The sequence below is a fragment of the Cucurbitaria berberidis genome (assembly GCF_010015615.1).
Source record: "Cucurbitaria berberidis CBS 394.84 unplaced genomic scaffold K460scaffold_2, whole genome shotgun sequence".
Lineage (NCBI taxonomy): Eukaryota > Fungi > Ascomycota > Dothideomycetes > Pleosporales > Cucurbitariaceae > Cucurbitaria > Cucurbitaria berberidis.
In genome coordinates, this window is record NW_024468936.1 from 4157014 (window position 1) to 4180443 (window position 23430).

Genomic DNA, 23430 nt, shown 5'->3' on the forward strand with positions numbered 1-23430 from the left:
ATTGAGGTATTCGAGGATGAGACACAGTAAAGTTATGTAAGCCAACGCTAACGGCTCAGAAACCAATCAACGGGTAAAATTACGTACATGGAGTGTCGTATTCCCTACGTCTGCGGACTTCTTACCTCATACGCTTCGTAGAGACGTCTGCTTGCTTGCTGTCTTCGCAATGACCAAATCTTCACATCACCACCTTCAGCCAATCTATAGCGACCCTCAAGCCTGTGATCAGGATGAGAGTTCCACGAATGTGGCTGAAGCTTGGCCCTAGCGCGCCCCATGTCATCACTTGCGGCGCATGTGCAGGGTTCACGACCGTGAGACCTTGAAGGGACGCTTCCGTGGCGCGTCGATCATCCTCACCTCGCCATGTCCTAGGTCGTCAACTAGATTCCGCTATCGTCGAGTACCTCACGATGAGTATTGACTCTCCGCAGACTCCGGCGGAGCGCCGCTTTCTGCGGCCTAGCGTAAGCCTGGCCCTCGAGCAGTGTATGTAGAATAGAGCTTACAATGAACCACAGCTACGGTCGGCAACAATGATACAGCCCAAGACTGGCGAGCGTGTCAAGAGAACCTTTACGCTACGGAGATCCTCCGCCCACCGCGCGACCGAATCTTCCGAGTTCCTACTTGCGCCCGGCCACTTTGATCCTGAACGACACCAGGAGTTGGGAAGGGTTGGATGGCTCATGGATAGCTGCAAGTACAGATGCCGACAAGTCTACGCATACACTAGCAGTCCGACTGGCATCGGTATACTCAAGTGCTCAATGGCTTATATACTTGGGTCACTGGCCACATTTGTTCCACAGATTGCTGGGCTGTTAGGCAAAAATGATGGAAAGCATATTGTGGCTACCGTTACTGTATACTTCCATCCAGCACGGTCAGCCGGCAGCATGATCGAGGCAGTGATATTGGCTTTCGCTGCGTTCCTCTATGCGGCCTTCATCTCGTTCTCTTCTATGGGTGTATCCGCATATTTTGGGAACCATCACCTACTAGTCCTTGGACATGTAATAGTGCTCATTGTCTTCTGCGGCGGCGGCCTGGGACTTGTGGGATGGACGAAACACAAGCTTGGGAGCCCACTCGTCAACGTGGCCTGCTCACTGACTTCGCTGGCGCTAATTACGGTACTGACTAAGGAGGGGGCCGTCCAGGCTGCTATGTTCTCATACAACAAAGTCTGGCAGGTTTTGAAGATGATCATCATGGGCTGTACAGCATCGGCAGCCGTCTCACTTCTAGTGCGGCCAACGTCGGCGCGAAATGAGTTCCGCAATACTTTCATCCAGTCGACTGATGCGATGGCTGAAATCCTTAATGGTATCACGCGTAGCTTCCTCTCGGGGGCTGAGCAAGATCTCAAGAGCGACTCATTTGTCAAGGCCTCAAACGAGAGCAAGTCGACGTTCAAAACACTCGTTAAAAACTTAGCAGAAGCAAAGTTTGAGCACTATGCTCTTGGTACCGAGGAAGAGTACAAGATCAACTCACGGCTCGTCAAGTGCCTTGAAAAACTTATGCAAAGCATTGGTGGATTACGGAGCGCTGCAGAGACGCAATTCACGCTACTTGCTCAATCGAACACGAACATAACACCATCGGAAAACGTACCTGGCAATGGCACCGTCACTTCATCCGTTTTCTCCGAACACACAATATCCCAAAGCCCTCCACAACTTCTCTCTCCATCTCTCAGTCATATGGAGAGGCGGACTAGTATCCTTGCCTCCATTGATGAGGTGCCAGAGGGTTCTGCTGAGGCATCCGCGTACGCTTCGGCAGACGTGTCTGATGACGAAAGCAGCCAGCATCACGACAGTTCTCACAAAGTTCCGAACTTTTTGCAGTCTAGTCTTACACCTGCTGATATGTTCTCCGTTTTTATTGCCCATTTGGGTCCACCGATGGTAAGACCAAAACATCTACATCCAAGCAATGTACTAAAGATGCTAGAAATCTCTCGCTTACACTCTTCGTGAGGTGCTCTCTGAGCTCCCATTTGGGCCTGGACCTGAATACCACATGGCTATAAACGAGCACTTCCGTCACAGCCTTGTTGACGCGAAGGTTCTGTTTGCAAATGCTAGGGGAGAGGCTCTTTCTGCCGTTTACATGAACAAGATACCGACGAGGACCAGCTCCGCCGCCGTGGCAGCTGATTTCGAAGAGGTCGCAGCAAGTTGCGGTTATTTCAGCTCATCGTTGCAAGATTTTGCCGAGGACATGGTGTCCTTCTTAGATATCCTTGAGGAGTTGAAGACAAATGTGAACCATTACCCGCGGCGAAGGACTTACACCTGGTTAAAGTTCTGGCAAAGTGGGCACAAGAAGAGGCAATCAGTTGATGATGCTGGTAGGTGTAGCTCCTTAAGCCCCATTCCTCATATTGACGATTATTAGAGGAAGGAAGCTTTAACGACGAAGGTGCAAACCAAACACCCGGTGGCTCGCATGAGATTCATAATCCCATTTATCGAAGATCCACTCGCGGCGATCCGTACAAGCCTGAAAATGAACAGCCGCTATCATACCGCGTCTGGGTGTCTTTGGCAGCTTTCAGGAGAGATGATCTGAAGTATGCTGTGAAGGTCGGCATTGGCGCTGTCCTCTATGCTATGTGGTCCTTCATAGAGCCAACGCGGGAACTCTATGGTCATTGGCGTGGCGAGTGGGGTCTTTTGTCTTACATGTTGGTGTGCTCCATGGTACGTATACAACTGGACGTTGCTCGCCGGTTCGATTGCTAACGTCCTATCTTAGACCATAGGTGCTTCTAACACGACTGGATTTCATCGATTCGCTGGTACTTGTCTCGGCGCCATATTTGCGATTGCTGCTTGGATTGCAGCCGACGAACATGCCTTCGTACTCGGCTTCTTTGGCTGGCTCGTATCCCTCTTCTGCTTTTACATCATCGTTGGCCAGGGCAAGGGGCCCATGGGACGATTCATACTACTGACGTACAACCTCTCCGCACTTTACGCCTACTCACTGTCCGTCAAAGACGATGAAGATGATGACGATGAAGGCGGCGTATCACCTGAGATCTGGGAAATTGTGTTGCATCGTGTCGTTGCTGTCATGGTCGGTTGTCTTTGGGGCATCCTCGTGACAAGAGTCATCTGGCCTATCTCAGCGCGTCGCAAAGTTAGGAAAGGAACATCCTTATTGTGGCTCAAAATGGGCCTCATTTGGAAGCGCGGCCCTCTCAAAACCTTGATGGAGTCAGACCAAAGCAATGCGGGCCGGATGTACTCGTACATGACCGAGCGCGAGGAGCTCGAGCTTCGGCGCTTCCTGAATCACTTGGAGACACTACGTGCCTCGGCTGCAGCAGAATTCGAGCTCAGAGGTCCCTTCCCAGATAAGAGCTTCAAGCTTATTTTGGGCGCGACGAGTCGTATATTGGACAGCTTCCACGCTATGAATGTAATCATCTTGAAAGATCTAAGGGCGACTGAGGGCGAGAAGGAGGTTCTGAAGTATACGAAGAAGGAATGGACAGAGCTGAGTTGGCGAATTAGTCACTTATTTTCTGGCAAGTCGCAATCACCCATCCGACAATGGCACTATGCTAACAATCCGTAGTTATGGCATCCTCTATGAAGCTAGCCTACCCGCTCAACGACGTCTTGCCAAACGTCGAACACACGAGAGATCGATTGTTAGCAAAGGTGTTTGAGTTCAGGCAGACCGGGCTTGGAAAAGTCATTGCCAAGGACGAAGATTACGAGTTACTGTACGCTTACGGTGAGTCACAAAACATTCTCATCTCATTGAATTAAGCAAGACACTAACATCAGTGTAGCTTTGGTGTCTGGGCAGTTGGCGCATGATCTTGGAATCATCGGACAAGAAATTGAGAAGCTATATGGCGTTCTTAGCGAGGAGGACCTAAAATTGCAGTAGAAGGTGAGTAAGAAGCTATAATAAACATCCGTGACTTCCCATCTACCATAATAAACCGTTCATGCCTGTGTTTACTGAATGTTTTGTGTCAATTGCGTAACTTGGGCGCATGTTTTGCCACACATTAGCCCGCGGTGCCTCTCGAGACGAGGGGTTTAGCCTGCGATGATCTCGAATGACTCACACTGAGACATCACATCGCAGCAAGATAGTGCTGCCGGTCACAAGATGATGAATTGTTTTACCAGCGATGCTATGAAATGCAGCAGTACAGTGCGGTTCTTTTTGCTGCAGCTCATTGACGTGCAGAGTTGCAGCGTGGGTTCAATCAAGTGTCCAGGTGGCACTAAAAGACGAACAAAAACAGTCCACGATACAATGCGACATAGGCTGCGTAAATGCGTATACCGATGAATCCCAAAGATTGTATCGAAATTCAGATGTCACGGGCGCGATGGTGTTGCGGAAGAACTGGGGTTGCTCGCACTAGCCCTAATCAGGACTAACGGCTTGGCCATCGCTTACGATCGCACCTGCACCTTCTGATTTTCAACACTCGTCAACGGTAAGTCACGACAACCACCCACGACCACGGACGACAACAACATCGAAAATGTAAGACATACCGGTTGCATGCACTCCAGCCCCTCGTCGAAGAGCAATCCCGCATCGTCAGCAACCTCCCCGACTTGCGGTCGTGCTCGAAAGCGACTCGAGACGTGGCGAGCCCCTCCTTGTCCGATATCTTATCCCGACGCCCACAACCTCACGTTTGATCAAAAATACTGACAACTACCGTCTCGCAGGGTCAATCTCCGTACACAGAAGCGCCTCGCGGCCTCCGTGGTCGGCTGCGGAAAGCGCAAGATTTGGCTTGACCCCAACGAGGTCAGCGAAATCGCCAACGCCAACTCCCGCCAGACCATCCGCAAGCTCGTCCAGGATGGCCTCATCATCCGCAAGCCCGTCACCATGCACTCGCGTGCCCGTGCCCGAGCCCTGACTGCCGCCCGACGAATTGGCAGACACCGTGGTTTCGGTAAGAGGAAGGGTACTGCCGATGCTCGTATGCCTAGGTACGCAATCACGACACCATCCCCACAATAGCGATGGAGAAGAAGCCATAACGGAATGTGGTTGGTTGATGTTCTGAGAACGTTCGCTAATTGATTCCATAGCCAAATCCTTTGGATGCGCCGCCTCCGAGTCCTCCGCCGTCTCCTCGTCAAGTACCGTGCCGCAGGAAAGATCGACAAGCACCTCTACCACGAGCTCTACCATCTCTCCAAGGGTAACACCTTCAAGCACAAGCGTGCTCTCGTTGAACACGTACGTTGGCCATGACATCATTATATGAAACCTAGCTCGTAGTTTGTAACTAACATGCATCGCAGATCCACAAGGCCAAGGCCGAGAAGGCTCGCGAGAGGGTCATCAAGGAGGAGATGGACGCCAAGCGTGCGAAGACCAAGGCGGCGAGGGAGAGGAGGCAGGAGCGTGTGGAGCAGAAGCGTGTTGCACAGCTCGGCGACGAGGAGTAGGGAATGGATGGCATGACAAACGTCTGGCGTGGATCTTTTCAAGGTTAAAGGAGGGCGTCAATCTCCTTTCTATCTGGGCACATTATGCGGTCATGTTTCATGTACGTCTGTGAAAGACTCTTCTCTCATGCATACTCGACCGACGGCTGCCCTCTATGAACAGTTCGATGCTGTGAATGTCCACTGAAACAGGGATATAGACGCATCGGTATGGTAGAAACGAGTAGTCTATCTTGCAACTGGTCTGTTTCTACTTCTGGTAATGAAGTGCACTACGTGATGATGAACATGAATTGACGCTACTGCACAAGCTGCATACTACAATTGAGCTCCCTCATTGATGAATCTTCATGTACACAGGTCGCCGCTTGACAAATACGCCGTAGCCCATGATGCCAGCCGTCCATGGGTATCGAAAAACCGTAAACGCCATATCCCAACTCCTTACGACCACGGATTCCAATCATGATGGCGGCTTTCAAATCTACTTGAGGTCAGCACTCACTCTCTTGTATCTCGATGATTTATCCAACTCACCAATTTCAGCGCCGCCCGATGCACATTCCTCGTGAAGTTCAACATGGCCCTACTCTTATTCCCACCCCTCTGCAGCCTCCTATACCCCTCCTGCACATGACTCGGCTGCACCGGCTCCCTCGCCTCCTCGGGCGGATCAAACAGGCCCCTCTCCCGCTTCCTCTTCAAACGATTCTGCTCTCCGCCGTGATTTTTTTTGTACAGATCCTCTGCATCCTTGACTTTCAACGCCTCTTCCGTGAGTGTCTGCACGATTTCAAAGGTTAGGAAGCCGAGGATATCGATGATGTCGTCAGAGGGCTTGGAGTCAGTGATGAGGCCGAAGCCAGCCCATTCCTTAAACCGCTTGCCTTTACGGTAGGTGAATGAGGCTTGGCGGCAATCAGACCAGTGGACGTATTCCTCACGCGTCATGTTCTTTGTACGTTCGTCTGCGTTTTTCAGGCGTTTTAGAGTTGCGTAGTTCATTTCTTCTTCCTCTTCGTCCTCGACATCATCCATCAAGGGAGGGAACTCGGAGAAGAACGAGTGCACGTCCCAGACTAGGTCGACTTTGGCGCGTTTGGCTTTCTTGCCAGCGTCGGGTCCGCCTGAGGGGCCTGATCCTGCTCCTACTACTCCGGCAGCAATGTCGGCGTCACCAGCACCTACATCAGCGCCGGCGTCTCCTCCCTTGTCGTCGCTGTCTTTTACGGAGCGGCGGACGTCTTTCCACTGCAGGAAATGCCGTAAGCGCGAGATCTTTGCACGATCGTGTCGAATGAGCATGAACAGATCGTCTGTGGAAATTGATTTGCTACCACGACGGGTGGCGAGGGCAGTGCATTCGCGGAGCATGTGTTGCACCTGGTCTTGCACGATGGATTCTATGAGAGTCGTGGTTTCGGGGGAGGGTTCGCCAGTCTCGCCGGACACGAACATCATCTGCGGGATTGTAAGGTCAAGTCCAATGTCAAATGGTAACAGTTGCTCCGGCGATGAGGAGCGAGACCGAGGTGGCGACAACGGTTTTGAAAATACCATTATGGCCGAGCAGTATGAAGGTAGATTTGAAAAGATGCCGGGTGTGTGATTGAGGAAATAGGTTGGTAGGACAGAATGAGCAATGGGCAACTTGTGCAAAAGCTTTTGGGGAGAAGCTCGGATGTTGACAATACTCAGGTAAACAGATGATAAGGTGAAGGTGAAGGAGAGTACAGCCACGAGATTGCTGATATATGTAAAAGAGGGGACTATGCTGGGAATGAAGGTATTGAGCCAACAGCTGGTGTACGCTGAGAGTTTCGAACAAGACATGGATGTCCAAACCATAATGAAAGTGAACCTGCTGAAAGCGACAGGTCGAATCTTAAAGACTTGCATATGCAGGTCGTCGCCGAAGAGGAAACGGATGCAATGATCGGACCATCGTAGACGCAGAGGAAAACCATCCACATTAAAAGATCTTCATATCCTTCTCTTTTGAATGCGTTAATTGAAAGAATGAGATTTAGAAGAAACCGATGTGAAGGAAACGTGACAGCTACTCACCTGCTGGATCTCCGTCCGGTACTTCGCCATCTTGTCTTTGTCCGCCATGATGCTCTACTTCGTCTTCGTACAACAACACCCCCTGTAGTTCCTCTATGGCGTCGTGGTCCTATTCGTACAGTTGTTTTCGTGCTGGGGGGAATAGAGAAGAAAAGGCGTTGATGTTCGCGATGGGCGTGAACAATAGCCTGACTGGCGCGCTCACTAGCGCGCGTTCGAGACGCCTGCTACTTCCTTGGCTCTTCAGACCCGCCCTACCAAAGAGTCCGCCCCACCAATTATTTTGTGAATTTCCCCAAGTCCCCCGCACCAATACAACCACATCTTCACTGCTCACGCACAATTTCACAGCAAACATGCTGTACCTCGTGGGACTTGGTCTAGCGGATGAGAAGGACATTACGGTCAAAGGCTTGGAGATTGTGAAGAAGGCCGAGCGCGTATATCTCGAAGCATACACGGCGGTTTTGCTCGTGGAGAAGGATGTACTTGTGAGTCGCAATATGAATTCGCAATGTATAATCGCGATACTAATTGTCACCATAGTAGGAAGCCTTCTATGGCCGCGAAGTCATCATAGCCGACCGTGAAATGGTCGAATCAGCCAGCGACGACATACTCAAAGATGCCAACAAAGTTGATGTCGCATTCCTGGTCGTAGGAGACCCATTTGGGTATGTGCCCTCCCTCCACGTCCTTTATCATGTCTCTAATGGTACAATAGAGCGACAACACACACCGACCTCGTCCTCCGCGCCCGCGAGCTTTCCATCCCTACGCGCTCTATCCCCAACGCCAGCATCCTGACCTCAATCGGCACAACCGGTCTACAACTCTACAACTTCGGGCAAACTGTGTCCATGGTCTTCTTCCTTGACAACTGGAAGCCTGCCTCCTTCTACGACCGTATCAAAGAGAACGTATCCATCGGCTTGCACACGCTCGTCCTGCTCGATATCAAGGTCAAGGAGCAGAGCTTAGAGAATATGGCGAGAGGACGCAAGATCTATGAGCCACCGCGGTATATGACAGTCGCGCAGTGTGCGCAGCAGATGCTCGAGATCGAAGCAGATGTCAAGCAGGAGGGCGTGTATACAAGGGACAGTCTCGCGGTGGGTGTCGCAAGGGTGGGCGCCGAGGATCAAGGGATTGTTGCAGGCACATTAGCACAGCTATGTGATGCTGACCTAGGGAAGCCGCTGCATAGTCTGGTGCTGTTGGGAAGCAGGACGCACGATCTTGAGCGGGATTTCCTCGAAGAGTTTGCCGTGGATAAGGAGAGTTTCAGGGCGGTGTGGAAGAGAGACTATGAAGGGAAGGCATGAGTGCAGAAGCGCTTTCTGAATGCGACTCAAGCTGATTGTTGGGCACCTGAATGCTCAAGCAGCTGTTTAGTACGGCTAGCTAGCGTCGTTGCGTTTACGGCCCCGCGCCGCAACAAATTAGAGGCAAATAATTCTCTCCATCCAAAGTGTCACATGAATGCCAAGCACGGATGGTCCGTGCTGGGTTATCTATATCATTCACTCAGCTGTTAGTTTAGATCGAACCTTACAATACATGCATCACACCCCCATACTTCCTACAAAAGGCATATCTTCGCAAGCTTATTCCTCTTCTTCTTGCTCGTTTTGGGTCAACAACCTGCATTACGTTCGCAAATAATGCATGTCCGACCGCGGCGCACAGGGACAATTTGCCCATTCTTCGAAACATAACGACAATCTCCAAATAGAATGATGGGACTGAGTTTGCGACCCTTGGTTGCTTGATTGACAAACGATTCTATACATTAATGGGCGTATGAAGAGCATGGACTTCTAGCTCCTAAGCCCTTTTCACTCTTTAACACTGGATTTTTTGATTTTTTTTCATCTTGCATCAAGTCGCTGCACTATACGCTCGTCATCGCGGGAAGCAGCAGGTAACAAGATCATCGAACGTTTTGCGCATTGAAGCTACACACCTTATCATCCAACGCAAGCAGACGCGCACAACAACCATGGAGGAGACGACATCTACAACCGAATTATCTGATTCTGATAATATCCCGCGGCTTAGCGAGGCGCTCGCAGACCCCGAGCTAGAGTTGGTATATCGCGAGGCGAAACTTCAGTTTGAGAGTTTCCTCTGCGATCACACTGCCCTGGGCGAAAGAGTAGATCTGATGTTGCACTATCGAAATCTATTCGAAGCTGCAACCCATCATTTGGGAGAGGACTACCAACTCATGCTTCTCCATCTATGCTTTGGCTACAAAAGGCAACGAACTATCGTAATGTTTCTGGATTACCTGGACGAAAAGGCTTTTACATGGGCGAGCACGTTGAAAACAGTTGTCAAAGAAAGAGGGAGAGATTCACTCTTCGATGAGCTCGCGGCGAAGGAGAAAGAACTTGAGCAACAGGTCTCTCAGCCACAAACGCGAGGGCAATCAGTGGCTGAACGAGACATTACTACCGAAGCGACACCAAAGAAGCAACAAGGCCCTTACTTCGTTATCCCAACACTCTGTCTAGCATACCCAGCCGACTTCTGCACTGCTTTTGCATCCCAAGCGCCTATTGAACGACTTACTGTTCCGAATCTCCTCGCCTGTCCGGCTATGCTACTCATCGATTTCTCTCCCCTGACCAAGAACAAACTCCGCGCCGAGCTTCTTAATGAAGAGAAGTTGATTGCTGAAGTAAAACAGAGAGAGTCATGGGTATCCTTCTTTGATCACTTACTTAAAGGACAGGAAAGACTTCTTGACCATTACTTCAGACGTCCGGCTCTAAAAGAAGAAAGTGCATATGAAGAGGAAGATTTGGATATGTGGCTTATGAAATGGTTGGGGAATAGGCAGATGAGCGGGCTGAAGGAGAAAGGGGAGCAGGTGGAGAAGGGGGTGAAAAAGAGGTCAAGTGGCAGAGTCGCAAAGAGAAATGGCACCACGGCAGGATCTGATAAAGAAGTCCAGGTGACAGCAGATGCGGTGCAAGTAGAGCAAACGATTGGCGTAGTTGAAGACGCCGGAAAACGCAGGAAGAGAGTGAACTGGCCTGCTGACGAAGAGTTGGAAAGCAGCAAGGATTTCCATTGACAGCGAGAGAGAAGAAGAAAGCACGGGAGAAGGGGAATTGATGAGGGCTAATTGCCGTAGCACGATCACAATTTGGTTCACCGTCTCCACAATGCCTTCAAGACAAGTTGCCCAACTCTCCTCCCACGAAACCTAGTACCCGTTGTTATTGCGGATAAGACCAAGAAGTCGACCTGATCTTGATCTAGCCAGGCAAATCTAGAAAATGATAAGATCAAACAATCAACCAATCGTTCAATGCGAATCACCATCGACCAAGACAGTGCTATCGCTAACCTTCTTGTCCTCCGCCAAACTGTCCCCCTCCCCCTCGACCTCACTCGGCTGCACAACCTGTCTCCCTTTCCACACTCTCATCAAATGATCCATCCTCTTCCTCATCCCATACTGCATCCAAAGCGGGAATCCTCTAACCCTCGGCGCAAAAGCCCACGCCGCCTCAGGCAACGTCAAATGCTTCGACTTCCCGCTCAGAACCGCCTTGACGATTTCCTCGGCAACCGTCTCCGGGAACAGAGCCCTGCCGCCGAAGCCTTCGAATAGCGCGGTGCGCGTGTAGCCCTGGCACATGAGCACAGTGCGCACTTTGGGCGCTTTATAGTGCGTGATGAGCTCCGCGGCGAGGCCTTCATGGAAAGATACTGCTGCGGATTTGGATGCAGCGTAGTCGACTAGTGAGGAGGCTGTGATGTATCCCGCTAGAGAAGCCACCGTGACTACCATGCCGTGGTTTTTCTCTACCATGGAAGGCAAGAATTCCTGCGCGAGGTAGTAGTGAGCAAAGGTGTTGACCTTGAACGTGAGGTTGATGTCCTTTTCGGTGGTGTCGAGTATGGTTTTTCCGCGCGCGACGCCGGCGTTGTTGATTAGCACAGTGGGATTTCCAAGGGACGAGCGGATAGAAGATGCGGCGCTTGCGATGGAGGAAGGCGAAGAAAGATCGCATTTGAAGAAGTGGACCGACGGCGGTGCTATAGTATGTCAGTAGCTAATTTTCATCAAGTTTTTTTTCTCGATTCTTTGAATCCAAGACACGGTCAGACATACCTTCGTAAGTCAATTCCTGCACGTCCAACACGGCAACCTTAATCCCCTTCTCGGCCAACAACCTCACCACAATCTTGCCAATACCATCACTGCCCCCCGTCACAACAACCACCTCGCGACTCCATACGTACACATCATTTGTCCAATTGTTTGTGACCGCGTCGTTCAGCCAGGAGTTGATACTACTGAGCAATCCAAGTCCCAGCAGCTTCTTCAGGCACTTGAATGCCGTGCCATGCTGTTCGGAGAGAATGTTACCGCTCGTCGTGTATTTTGCGGCGAGTAGGAGAGGGAGCGTGATGACTGGGTTGAGCACGGTAAGTTTGAGCAAGCGGGCGATAGTATCGCCAGTCACGCCTATCCTCTACGTTAGCTATATTTTTACTCCATCATACGGTGTGTATCCCCTGGCTATTATAGCCACGGGAGCTCAAGGTTACCTTCACGCGCAAGGGTCCATTCGCTTCGGATAGGCATCACGACGTCTTTGAAGCCAGATGTCTTAGGGGGCAGTAGAATTAATATACGGAGAATCTGCGCACCCAACAGCACCGTGCGCGCCAATCCCCCTAATCCAGGTCTAACTTGCTGGACGTGCGATGCGATACCCCAGGATGCGGGGTCACCGCCATCCCGCCCAGCAATAACCGAGGAACTATTTGAGCAACTCGCAAGGGAATAGTAGCAGGACCATACATCTTTTGGCGATGGTTGTGAATTCTGAAATGATCATGTTTTCTCGGACTGGAGTTGGGCGGCCGGGATGTATGTGACCTAGTACCTTGGACGTGCGACTGCCCGGTCCCATGAGGTGGATACCTCATAGAATGCTACTCAGGGGCCGGCCGAGAGCGGAAGCTAATCCTTCCCGCAAAGAGACTATTATCCTTCGCTATACTAATCCCACATTGGAACTAGGGACGAAGCGGCGGCGTTATACTTGTTAGTTTGAATGATCTCACCGAACAGAAAGGCATCAGATGTTCCGACGTTTGCTGGGCTACACTGGAGCATAATGGACTGGTAGAAAGACCGACCGCAGCTTAGCGACATTTCAAGAAGCACAAGTTGATATATAGCGATGCGCAAACATTTAAACGCTTAAACGGGTGAGTTCTTCTCACAATTAAATATACAACTGCAAATATGCATGCTACAAGCGATCCCCAATAAACAAAACTCCATCCAGTCCAATACGCAAGGAAATTCGTCAGGTATGCCATCCTTAACGCCATATGCAGAATCCACCCATGCTAATACAAAAACCGAAATGAGAATAAGTTAACTCCTTTTCCAAATGCCGCTATATCACATTGCTCCCAGCACCACTTAGATCCATGACCGAGCTCTCAGGCGCAACACTCGTCATGCGGCTCATACGGCTCGCTCTTGAGCTCGGGCGATCGATGGACATTGCTCCACTCATTACGCGTACCACCTTCTTCTTCTGTGGTTTTGCAATCAGGACCTGCGCAGGGCAGACTACTATCTCGTCCTCGCCTTCGCCAAAATCGTCGCCCTTCTTGACGACTAGTGGGAACAGTACGATCTTGACTATTGCTGCACGTGCTTCCAGTTCGTCATTGGATGTGGTCTCCCCAGACCGCTCGTTCATCAGGGAGGCGTTGAATGTTACTTTCGCGACTAGGTCGCCGTTGGTGTCATACTCTGGTTGTAGCGGTGGGAGCATGATGTATTCTGCGCGCTGTGTGCGCATTTCGATTGATAGTTCAACAGCTAAGCGCATTACGTTGCGCAAGGACTCCTGGATTTGTCGTTGTAGGTGGGATGGCGGCGAAAGAAGCGTGGAGAGAGTGCTGTAGATTTCATGGACAACAGCTTCAGTATCTTGGGCGCGCTGTTGCATGAAGGGCTCCCGCTTCGATAAAAGTGTAAGTGTAATCGCTCGCCATTGAGCCACGGCGCGAGTTGGACCTAGTGATGGGTTAGCTTTGGTTGGAATACCTGAGGATTCCTTGTACTTACCAACTTCTGACAAGGTCTTCTCTAGCGACTTGAGCTTCTGTCGCTGTTCTCTGTCCATACCGAAGAGGTATCTTGTAAAGACATACTCCCAGATCATCGTCATGACGACCGACATGAATACGTCTCGCCGCTTCACACGATCTGCTAGAAGCGAATCGACATCGGAGCCATCAAGAACGGCGTTGTCTAAGCGAGTGTCAATCTTCTGGCGCGTTGCAGTATCGAGCCTTGTATCAGCAGAGACCTCAGACGATAGACGACAAGGTCTGGTGTCCGAAAACTTGGAGAAGCGTAGCACCCATTGCTGGACATGCTGACAGAGTTGTTGGCATGCGCTGTCGAAGTAGTCCTCATCACGAATGGTGAGAAAGCTTTCGCCGGGTTTCTTGGACGCCAGGATCTGCTTCTGTAAGGTCTTGACCTGCTCCCGCGCGCTGGCTAGCTCTGTGTTCAAACGGCTGATTTCGGCATTACGGTCGTCGAGAGCAGCACCAATCTCGTCTCGAACCACATCCTCGACGCCTCTCGTCATCTGGGTGTGTTTTGTGCGAAGCTCTTCCAACTCCCTTTGCGATGATTGCCATTGTTGATGGACAAGTTGGCCTTCTGACTGAAGCTGGGCATATCGTTCGTTGGCATCATTGGTGAGGTTGCGGTTAGCCTCGGTGAGTGTGTTGTTGAGCACGGTTAGCCTCGCAATCTCTTCTTGCAGTCTCTGGAGCGTGTCCTTGAGCTGCGCAATGTCGATGTCTCTCTGGTGGATCTCACGATCACGTGCTTCTACCGCCTCGGCTACTAGCTGCTCGTCGACTTGGCGCTGGTGCTGTGCAGCCTGCAGGGTCGCCTCAGCCTTAGTCCTTGCATCTTCGAGCGACGTGTTTTGCGCAGCAAGCTGGTCCAGTTGCGATTGCAAGTCCATGATCTGCATGCTTTGACGTTTGCGCACGCTGGGTGGGCGCGTTGGTGACATTGGCGAGCCTTGTGCCTCGCCCCATGCTTCCTGCAAATCACGGTCAGCATTCCACGGAGCAATCGTCGCATCCACCTCGAGAGGACTTACATAAGTTTCGGCGGCCATGCTGGCCCGGCGACCCTTGCCTTCGCCTCGGACTGGATCGTATTTTGACGCGGCTGCGATGGCCGCGATGGCTGCTGTCGCTCCGGCCGCGAGCCCAATGCCTGAGAGCCCAGGTTGCGCGTTCTTAGCGTCTGGCGCACTGTCCTCGCCAAGCCTCGACGCTGCCCTCAGGTCACCTGATGCGCTGCGGTCTATCCGTCGCAGAGATTGCGAAGATCGATTGCTGGCTGAACTCAAAGACCGCTCTTGGTCTGGAGTCCGGAGTTTGGCAATGTTGCTCATGGAGCGCTCGCTACGGACACTAGGAGACCGCTGTTCCGCCATGTGTTGCTTGATCGGATCTGTGCTGGGAGAAGCGCGTGGCATTCGACGCGCAGGACTGAGTGTCATAGTCCGGTCGACGCTCTCGTGAACTTGATGCCATGGGTCCCTCGATGGCGTCTTCCTGCCACCAGATATATCAAGTGCGGCAGGCAAAGCCTTGCGGCCTGAGGGCGTTGGTGTGACTGGCGGAGGCGACTTCAAACGATCGGAGAATGGCCTCGGGCTTTCAGTCTGACGAGCTGACTTGACCCCTCGATCTGGCGCTCCTACGTCGGTGATCGGTCGTCCCTTTTTGAGTAGTGGAGAGTCGTCCGGACTAGACTCCTTGATAGTATCAAGCTGTTGATTGCTGGGCGTGCGGGCCTGCTGCCCTGAGGTTGGCGTTGAGAGCAGGGCAGTCTTCCCAGATTTCTTCTCACTCGGGTCGCCAAAAAGGGACTGATGTGGCTCCTTCTGCTTGACCTCCTTCGTAACCGAAATTTGGTCATGTTGCGACTGCTTGACTTGTCTTGAGAGATCACTGCTGTCCTTCGATGGAGTCTGCACTGTCTTGGGGGCGGGCGTTGTTGTCGCAACCGCTGGTGATGTACCGTATGCGCGCGTTGAAGGTGAAGAGTCGAACAGGTACGACGTTCGTTCTTTGGTCGCATAATCTGTCCCGGAGGGAGTTGATGCACCAGTGAAGGTTGCGTATTCTGGAAGCGACGGGCTACTTTCCACATCTTGATACTCTTCAAGCGACCGCGCAGACTCCTTGAGTGGTGTCTTCGGATCCTTCGATCGTCGCTTCTTTTCCCGTGTTGATGTCTCTGCAAGCTTGAATTGATCCTGTTGAACTACGGGGCTGACACCCGTGTCGTGGTAGCCACTGTCGCGTGTGCTCTCTGGGAATTGCTGGGTGGGAGCTTGGACCGGAGAGTCTGACACGTGCACTCCGCTATCCCGGACCCCACCAAAGGACCACGTCGGTTCGATGGCTGTGGATGATGCTTCGGGCGCGTTCGCCATTGGAACATCGAGTGCTGAGCGTTCTGTTGCACTTGGAATTTGTGGTAGCGATGCCGTTTCTTGCGCCATGACTGGAAGATCTGAAGGAGTCTCTACAATGTGCAAACGCTTCCCGTCAGGTTGCTCCTCGGCAAAGGATACTGGGTGCGTTCGTCGTTTATGCGGCTGGTCTTCGACTACGACTCTTGATTGATCCTGCGGTAGCAGCTCCCTTTCGCGGCTTTCGTTGGCTAGTCCCGCTTGTTGTTCATTTGAGTCGAACCCGACCTCGAGCTTTTCTTTTCCCTTCCTACTCTTCTTGACTTTCTCTTGAACCGGTGAGGTCCATTTGTCCGTTTCCATCTCTTTCTCTTTGCGATCTCTTCCTGTCTCTTCGATTGGTTGTTGTGAAGCCTGTTCCGGCACTGCCACTTGCGGAAAGGGGTATTCGTTGCCTTCGTTACCAGTTATCGACCTCGGCCCTTGGTTGAATGTTGCAGGTTGATTCAAAGCATCCTCTTCAATCACCGCCTTATCGCTCTTGCCCACCTTCACAGCCTTGTCCTTCGTTGTTTTCTTACCCTTCTTCTTTGATGGGTTGTCCCAGATATCGTCAGTCGTCTCCGCTACCTGCCTTTTTGTTTTAGTTTTTGTTTGGCTTTCTAGCGGATCCAAGGTGTCCGTTGGTAGAGAAGCTGGAGGCAAGGACGTCTCGAGCTCAACTTCGCGGATTGTGGAGGAGGCCGGAGTCTCAACAGCAAGAGGCAACTCTGTGAGAGCCTCGATCGCCGGAGTCTCAGAAGCCGTGTACTCAACACTCTCCTGCGCAAGCAAAGCTTGTTTCTTGTCCTTCTTTGACTTTTTACCTCTCTTCAATGTCGTAGCGGACCATGGATCATCCGCCTCTTCTATAGGCGTGGCTTGCGGGCCCTCTACTGGCGCAGTACGTGCTTCAGCAGGTATGATGGCGGTAGTCTTAACCTCATGAGGGACTTCTGCCTCGGATTCTAGATCTTTACCCGTGTAGACTGTTGGGTCGTCCTGGAGGATGGTTGAAGTGGGTGCGTTAACTTTGGTTTCAACTGACGTCTCTGGAAGAGATGTACGCTTCTTCTTCCCCTTTGTCTTCTTCGTCTTGGAAGCCGAATAAAGTTCCTCGGGATCAGCCTCCTCAAGTACACCAGGAGGTGTCTTCCGTCTCGAGAAAGTCGGGTCATTGAGGACATCTAGTGGGTCGAAAGATGCGACGTCTGTTGCTGCTATGGCAACCTCAATAGGTGGTAGGACCTCAGATTCGACGTTCTTGGTAGGTTGTAACTTGGGTGAACCCGAGAATGAGGAAGAGCGGCTGAGGCTACCAAGCCTTGAAGTACTTGCTTTCTTCCTTGCAGCGGCTATCTCTTCCTCGGGGGCAATGTCACGAACACCCTGTGCAGAGGAAGAACGATGAAACGAGGGGTCGTTGATAGCGTAGCTAGGGTCGAAGCCTGACTCTTTCAAACTAGCCGCAACTGTCGCTGCAAAGCCAAAGTCCTGCTCGGGAGATCTTGAGTGATGTTGGTCGTCAGATTGGACACGTGCTACAGTTCGCTTCTCGGCTGTTGGGGGCAGAATAGGTGTTACTGATCGGGATTGATGCTCGTACTGCTCGGCGAGGTTTTTGACGCTTCCGGTTCCTTCCTTGCGCAGGCCCCGCTCAGCTGCATGGCCCTCCTCAGAAGCACCACGCTCAAATAGGGCCGCTAGTTTGTGTTTCTTGGAGCTCTTCTTTGACAGCGTTGGCGGTAGAGGTGTTTCAGGAGTCTCGGTGGTTATTGGAAGGGCGGTAGAACGAGGAGTGTCGCTGGATTTGCTGGATTTGTGTGCGACACCGTCATCAGTACCTAGAGTCACAATATTGGGTTGTTCTTGCACTCTTTCAGTAACCTCATCAATCGTGGCTTGTGGCTCGGTCGGGATAGGATTTTCCTCTTTGAGAGGGGTAGCGACCTTTTTCGACTTGCTCTTCTCCTTTTTGGATTTTTTGGAAGGAACCTCGACTTCAAGCTCAGGCTCTGTTGCTGCCACCGGAATGTCCTCGACTACCTTCTGGCTTGGTATGGGATCAGGTTGGGTTGAGACTACATCTTGTGGTGTAGAGGTAGATTCATCCAGGATTGATTCGTCAATTCCAGTAGCTAGACCTTTGGACGTGCGTTTCTCTTTTTTGCTCTGCTTCGAAGGCATCGCCCATTCATCCTGTGTCGTAGCTTCAGGTTGATCGACCACCAACGGCTCCGGGATACTTGGCTCAATCATGTTGATCGGCTCTTCCTGTGGTGCAGTAGTGGCCTTTGACTTGCGCTTCTGCTTCTTGCCTTTCTTGGAGCTCGACCCCAACTCGGCTTCAGCTTCGTTGGTAGGCATATCGGTCGATAGAGGTTCACTAATGGCCCTTGATGGTGTCTCGATTGTCTGAGGCTTAGCGTCGAAAGATTCGTTACGGTCAATGTCTTCCAGGACTACGGCAAGGGGATCAGTTCGCATGGTTTCGCCGGATGTATCCGGGGTTGTTGTCGATACTTCCACAAGTGCATCAAACTCAACAGGGGTTTCGACGAGTTGAACGTCCTCCATTGTCTCCACATCTTCAGTCTTCTCGGGCTCAGTCCAATTGGAAGCCACTCCCTTCTTGCTCTTCTTGTCTTTCTTACTCTGTTTACGCGTCAAAGCAGGTACGTCGGGTGTTTGCACATCGTCGGCGGTAGGTATACTGTGCTCTTCCGTGATGCTGCTTTGTGTGTCCATTGCCGAAGACCGCTCCGCTTCCGTGATCAGCAATCCAGGATCGATGGTGGTAGACTTTGAATCGATAGTTGATCGCGGTGCTGCAGTAGAGTTAGGCTCCGCTTCTTCCGTCCTCGTGTTGAGATCAGTAGCGAAAGCAGTGGGAGCTGGAATGTTGGCGTCTCGATGATCAGGAGTAGAGATATGCTGTTGCTTGAGCTCTTCTGTAGACAAGCCTCGGACCATATTGGTAGCCTTTTCTTTGTTTGGTGCGACTGGTTCGATAATTGCTTCGTCTACGTATGAAGGAGGTGATGAATCGATCATGGCGACATCCGGAATTGTGGGGACTATGTCGTCCTTGATAGTCTCTTGAGTATCGAGCGTAGGCGTGGGATCAGTGACTGGCTCGTTATACTCGTCCGATACCAGATCAGTCTGCTTAGCTTTCTTCTTGTCTTTCTTGCTAAGCTTGCGTGATAAAGTAGGCGGCTCTTCGGAAAGCACATCTTCTTGCTCAGTGACCGGTAGCAATGTATCATCTCGAGTGTGTTCTTCGAACGTAGACGTTGGTACTGGTTCAATGGATTCCGGAAGTAATTCGTTTTGAGCGAGTGCAGCGCCCTTGGCCTGCTTCTTCTTGTCCTTTTTACTTGCCTTGCGTGATAATGTAGGGCGCTCGTCGAGAATCGTGTCTTGCGCTTCTGGGATATTGCTAGGCAGGGTCTCTTCAATGACAGGAGCGGCTTCCGGGGTCTCGTCAATGATAGGAGCGGCTTCCGGGGGGGTCTGTTCGACCACAGGCTCAGAGAGATCAGGGACTTCGTTGGAGGCCGTAGGTAGAACGATATCAGGCTGAGATATCGGATCGTCCTCCACTAGAGCACCTTGCTTGGCTTTCTTCTTACCCTTCTTGCTAAGCTTCTTTGACAGTACTGGCGGCTCATGAGTCTCTGTTACAAGGGCGGCTGGAGCGTCGACCGCAGCTGATTCAGTGAAGATAATTGGCTCGACATCCGTATTTGCAGTATCCCGTGCCGCAAAGCCAGGACTTTGCTCACTTGTTGACGGTCCGGGAGCAAGGGGAGCGTGTTCCATCGTCTGCTCAATAACTGGTTCTTGAAGCTCCTTGACCGGCGTGCTCAGTTCGGTTGGTGTCTCGGAAGGCTCCTCAAAGCTGAACGCAGTCTGTTTCGCCTGTTTGTTCTCTTTCTTACTCAGCTTTTGTGAAGAGGCGTCGATTGGGGCAGAATCCTCTTCCAGGAGAGGTGTTTCGACTACTTCCTTCGTCTCAACCGCAACCTCAGGTTCGGCTGCAGGAGTCGTCGGTTCGGAGTCGAACGTACTATTCTTACCCTTCTTCGCCTTCTTCTTGTCTTTCTTGCTAAGTTTGGAAACGACGTCAAACATTGACGTGGGCTCTACAGTAGTTGGTTCATCAAGCTTTTCTTGAGCTGCGAAGGCATCGTCGAGTGATTCAGATCGCAGCTTCAGATCGACGACCTCATCTTGTAACGCTTTGATTGATGGCGAGAGCTCGCTAGGTGGGGAATAACCCGCGTGGGTCTCCTTCTCAACCTCCTTAGATGTTGCAGTTGGCTCAAAAGGCTGGTCGACGATATCGCGAGTGACTTCCTGTGATGGAAGATAGGACGGAAGAGGTAAGGGTTCTTCCGGTTGCTTGGCTTCTTGTATGCTTTCCGGGAGGATTGATGTAGGTGGTTCAGCTTCAATCTTGACCTCGTCGATCGTCGGTAAGACTTCCAGCTGCTGGAGAGGCTCCTCCTGTAGTATCTCAAGTGGAGTCTCACTGATCGGCGTTGCAGGTGTGGATGGCTCGCTGTCAATGTCATCAATGATTTTCTGTCCTTTCTTGCCTTTCTTCTTTTTGCCCTTTTTGGACGCAGATTGAGATAGCGGGACCTCCAAATCACCTGCTTCGGTTGGCTTCTGTTCGTTGTCTTCAATTGGTGCTGAAACGGGAACTGTGTCTTGCGTGACTGCTTCAGTAACAGGTACATCTAGGGTCCGAGGCGCTTGCTGCTCATCTGTTGACAACGCAACAACGGGTTCATGCTGAACAACAGGATGACTAGCGCTTGAATGGTCTTCCAGAGGGGCTGAAGGCTCATCGATGCCGATGCTCTTCTCATCAGTAAGAGTTGGTTCCGTGAGGACTTCCACAGGAGTTGCATCCTCAGAAATCGACTTGCTTTTCTTGCCTTTCTTCTTGTCTTTCTTTGACTTCTTTGACGATGCGAAAGCCCCTTCATCTTCTGCTCCCTCCATTGCGACATCCTGAGGCGCCTGTGGTTCGACGATGGTTTTGGTAGCGGGTTCAAGGGCTGATGGCTCGGGTGCTTGCTCAATCTCCACGGGCTGAGTGACAGGTTCGATGATCGTCTCGTCGACAGGCATGGCAACCGAAGGGGGCTCTATAGGCAGGTCTCGCTCTGCGGATGCATTGAGGATCGAATTCTCAAGTTGCTCACTCTGATTAGCCGACTCAGGCAGGTTGTCTTTGGCCTTCTTTCCCTTCTTGCTCTTCTTCGAAGCCTTGCGGTTGAGTGGCACGGAAGTATCGTCATCTTCAGGCGCTCGTACTTGAACATCGACCGTGGGCACGCTCTCGGGTAGAATAGCTGCTTCTGGCCCTTCAACTACAATATCTGGGTCGCGTGGTGGTTCAGCAAAGTCTCGAGCGTCGCTGGCGAGCGTAGGGAGTCGATCGTCTGTCCGTGTAGGCTCTGTCAGATGCTCCTCAGCATCATCGTTCTTCGAATATGAAGACTGCTCTACGCCATGGGTCTCGCTGGTTTGAGTTACCAGATCAGGAAGCGGGGCTGGCTCGGCGATGATTGGCTCAGAGTGTGGTTCATTGGCATTTTGAGGTTGAGCGAAGACGTCGGTGGGTTGGATCTGGGCGGTATCGGTCACATCCAATGACACAGATTGTTTCTTGGCCTTTTTGTCTTTCTTCGCTTTCTTGCCCTTCTTCGAGGTAGATATTGGCTCATCTTCTGGGGTAGCTTCGAGGTTTTGCTTGTCGATTGGTGCGGTGGCTACGTCTTCAACCTTTGGAGGCGATTGCTGCATGCTGTCGCGCGACGTCTCCGACTCAATTGGAGGCTCTTGCAGTGGCGGCTGGTCATCTTGGGTGATTTGCTGAATATCGTCGACGTGTGTAGATTCCGTAAATGGAGCTGCAGGCACTTCTTCCACGGTATCTTGTTCGATCACTGGCTTACTCTTGGCAATTGGTGCCTCGTCGATAGGAATTGCAGACGCCTGTTTCTCGGCCTTCTTCTTCTCCTTCTTGCTAAGCTTGCGGCCGAGAACAGGCTTCTCGACGTCGGCCTGTTCTTTGATCTCTTCCAATAGCACCGTCTCTTTCATCGCTGTGGCCTTCAGGTCTTCTACACTCGGTTCTGGCGCGGTGACGGGTGTCTGAAGCGCACTGTCAAAGACTGCAGGAGCTTCTAAAATGATAGGGTCGACAGCTTCAGCTGTAAGAGTCTGTGGTCCCGATTCCTTGCCTTTGCCCTTCTCCTCCTCCTTCTTAGGCGATGGAAGCGCCCAGTCGTTGTCTGTAGGCTCGGCTTCCATTGCAGGTGCAGTTGCAAGTGAAACCTCCTTAAGTGTTGGCTGCGGATTGGCAGTGGACTCAACCGGGTCTGGGACAGCAGCTGTGGATGATATGACATCTTCAGAGGGAGTAGAAAGAACATCGGTTGCAGCGACAGGCGAGTCATCAATGATTGGCGTGGCAGTGCCAGACTTCTTCCCCTTCTTTTTGCTCTTCTTTTTCGAAACTGACGGCGAAGCCAATTCGTCAATTGACGGCTCGGAGTCCGCGACAGGTGGGATAGTCGTATCTTTCTGCTCGACTTCACGCTTCTCTTCGACAAGATGGACATCTTGGGGGGTTTCGAGTGGTACGTTGTCGAAAACAATTTCCTTCTCCAACTCCGCTGCCACGGGTTCATGGGTAACCTCGGCCTGTAGATCTGGGATGTCCTCGGTGAGCGGCGTTGCAGTACCAGATTGCTTCGCCTTCTTCTTGCTTTTCTTCTTGGGAGTAGAAGGAGAGGTCAACTCAGCAGTTGCAGTTTCCTGTGCAGCCGTAGGTGCGAAAGTCGAGTCGACCTTGACGTCTTCGGACTTGACTTCTACCAAAGGCTCCTCGCGGGGTATGGACACCGGGACATCCTCTATAGTAATCTGCTTGTCAATGGGTTCAATGGGAACGTCTTGAGCGGTGTCAGCTTGAGTTTCCGGGACGTCTTCAGTAATTGGTGTAGCTGGACCCGAGGGCTTTGCCTTGGCTTTCTTCGCTTTCTTCTTTTCTTTTTTGGTAGTAGAAGCTGGAATATCCTCCACAAGCAGGACCTCTGCCTCAAGCGGGATCTCAGCTTCAGGCTCAGCTGCTTGTGTTGGAAGAGGTTCGGTTTCGACGACTTCTAAGGGTGGAGTATCCAAGATAGGCTCGGAGCTAATCGTCTTCTCAGGCTCCACCCTCGCCTCTGACTCGGCCACAGTACCTGGCTCATCTTGCTGCACCTGAACTTCTGGGATGACTTCGACGACTGGTATGGCGGTACCCGACTTCTTTCCTTTCTTGGCCTTCT

At 51.6% G+C, this 23430-nt stretch overlaps 7 protein-coding genes across 7 annotated transcripts; 4 read left to right on the plus strand and 3 right to left on the minus strand.

The window, feature by feature from the left end:
* Nucleotides 1-150: 150 nt before the first annotated feature.
* On the plus strand, nucleotides 151-3964 carry K460DRAFT_393544 (uncharacterized protein). The gene is made up of 7 exons (XM_040935942.1): nucleotides 151-470; nucleotides 525-1919; nucleotides 1966-2365; nucleotides 2413-2717; nucleotides 2773-3550; nucleotides 3601-3762; nucleotides 3821-3964. The coding sequence occupies exons 1-7, from the start codon at nucleotides 417-419 to the stop codon at nucleotides 3919-3921; spliced, it is 3195 nt and encodes a 1064-aa protein (XP_040791030.1). The 5' UTR covers nucleotides 151-416; the 3' UTR covers nucleotides 3922-3964.
* A 590-nt stretch (nucleotides 3965-4554) lies between these two features.
* On the plus strand, nucleotides 4555-5462 carry K460DRAFT_353445 (60S ribosomal protein L19; the record flags this gene model as incomplete). Its single annotated transcript, XM_040931716.1, has 4 exons — nucleotides 4555-4592; nucleotides 4728-4997; nucleotides 5100-5250; nucleotides 5316-5462. The coding sequence occupies 4 exons, from the start codon at nucleotides 4555-4557 to the stop codon at nucleotides 5460-5462; spliced, it is 606 nt and encodes a 201-aa protein (XP_040791031.1).
* Nucleotides 5463-5761: 299 nt separating this feature from the next.
* Nucleotides 5762-7669, minus strand: K460DRAFT_415023 (TFIID-18kDa-domain-containing protein; the record flags this gene model as incomplete). The annotated part of the gene is made up of 3 exons (XM_040937714.1): nucleotides 7530-7669; nucleotides 5996-7457; nucleotides 5762-5946 (listed from the first exon to the last, which is right to left on the minus strand). Exons 2-3 carry the CDS (start codon nucleotides 7359-7361, stop codon nucleotides 5762-5764), a joined length of 1551 nt encoding a protein of 516 aa, XP_040791032.1. The 5' UTR covers nucleotides 7362-7457; nucleotides 7530-7669.
* Nucleotides 7670-7819: 150 nt separating this feature from the next.
* Nucleotides 7820-9104, plus strand: K460DRAFT_384587 (diphthine synthase). Its single transcript, XM_040935502.1, has 3 exons — nucleotides 7820-8020; nucleotides 8079-8203; nucleotides 8254-9104. The coding sequence occupies exons 1-3, from the start codon at nucleotides 7886-7888 to the stop codon at nucleotides 8852-8854; spliced, it is 861 nt and encodes a 286-aa protein (XP_040791033.1). The 5' UTR covers nucleotides 7820-7885; the 3' UTR covers nucleotides 8855-9104.
* A 284-nt stretch (nucleotides 9105-9388) lies between these two features.
* Nucleotides 9389-10733, plus strand: K460DRAFT_75210 (uncharacterized protein). The gene has a single exon (XM_040938657.1). The coding sequence runs from the start codon at nucleotides 9532-9534 to the stop codon at nucleotides 10612-10614; it is 1083 nt and encodes a 360-aa protein (XP_040791034.1). The 5' UTR covers nucleotides 9389-9531; the 3' UTR covers nucleotides 10615-10733.
* Nucleotides 10734-10848: 115 nt separating this feature from the next.
* Nucleotides 10849-12138, minus strand: K460DRAFT_276298 (NAD(P)-binding protein; the record flags this gene model as incomplete). The annotated part of the gene is made up of 3 exons (XM_040928104.1): nucleotides 10849-11585; nucleotides 11662-12018; nucleotides 12102-12138. 3 exons carry the CDS (start codon nucleotides 12136-12138, stop codon nucleotides 10849-10851), a joined length of 1131 nt encoding a protein of 376 aa, XP_040791035.1.
* Nucleotides 12139-12964: 826 nt separating this feature from the next.
* Nucleotides 12965-14725, minus strand: K460DRAFT_275733 (uncharacterized protein; the record flags this gene model as incomplete). The annotated part of the gene is made up of 2 exons (XM_040928064.1): nucleotides 12965-13596; nucleotides 13648-14725. 2 exons carry the CDS (start codon nucleotides 14723-14725, stop codon nucleotides 12965-12967), a joined length of 1710 nt encoding a protein of 569 aa, XP_040791036.1.
* Nucleotides 14726-23430: the final 8705 nt, after the last annotated feature.

Coding starts and splice junctions, on each gene's coding strand:
- K460DRAFT_393544 (XM_040935942.1), top strand. CDS start 417: ATGAGTATTGACTCTCCGCAGACTCCGGCGGAGCGCCGCTTTCTGCGG. Junction 2,366..2,412: donor GCAATCAGTTGATGATGCTG/GTAGGTGTAGCT, acceptor GACGATTATTAG/AGGAAGGAAGCTTTAACGAC. Junction 3,551..3,600: donor AATTAGTCACTTATTTTCTG/GCAAGTCGCAAT, acceptor AACAATCCGTAG/TTATGGCATCCTCTATGAAG.
- K460DRAFT_384587 (XM_040935502.1), top strand. CDS start 7,886: ATGCTGTACCTCGTGGGACTTGGTCTAGCGGATGAGAAGGACATTACG. Junction 8,021..8,078: donor TCGTGGAGAAGGATGTACTT/GTGAGTCGCAAT, acceptor TCACCATAGTAG/GAAGCCTTCTATGGCCGCGA. Junction 8,204..8,253: donor GTCGTAGGAGACCCATTTGG/GTATGTGCCCTC, acceptor ATGGTACAATAG/AGCGACAACACACACCGACC.
- K460DRAFT_75210 (XM_040938657.1), top strand. CDS start 9,532: ATGGAGGAGACGACATCTACAACCGAATTATCTGATTCTGATAATATC.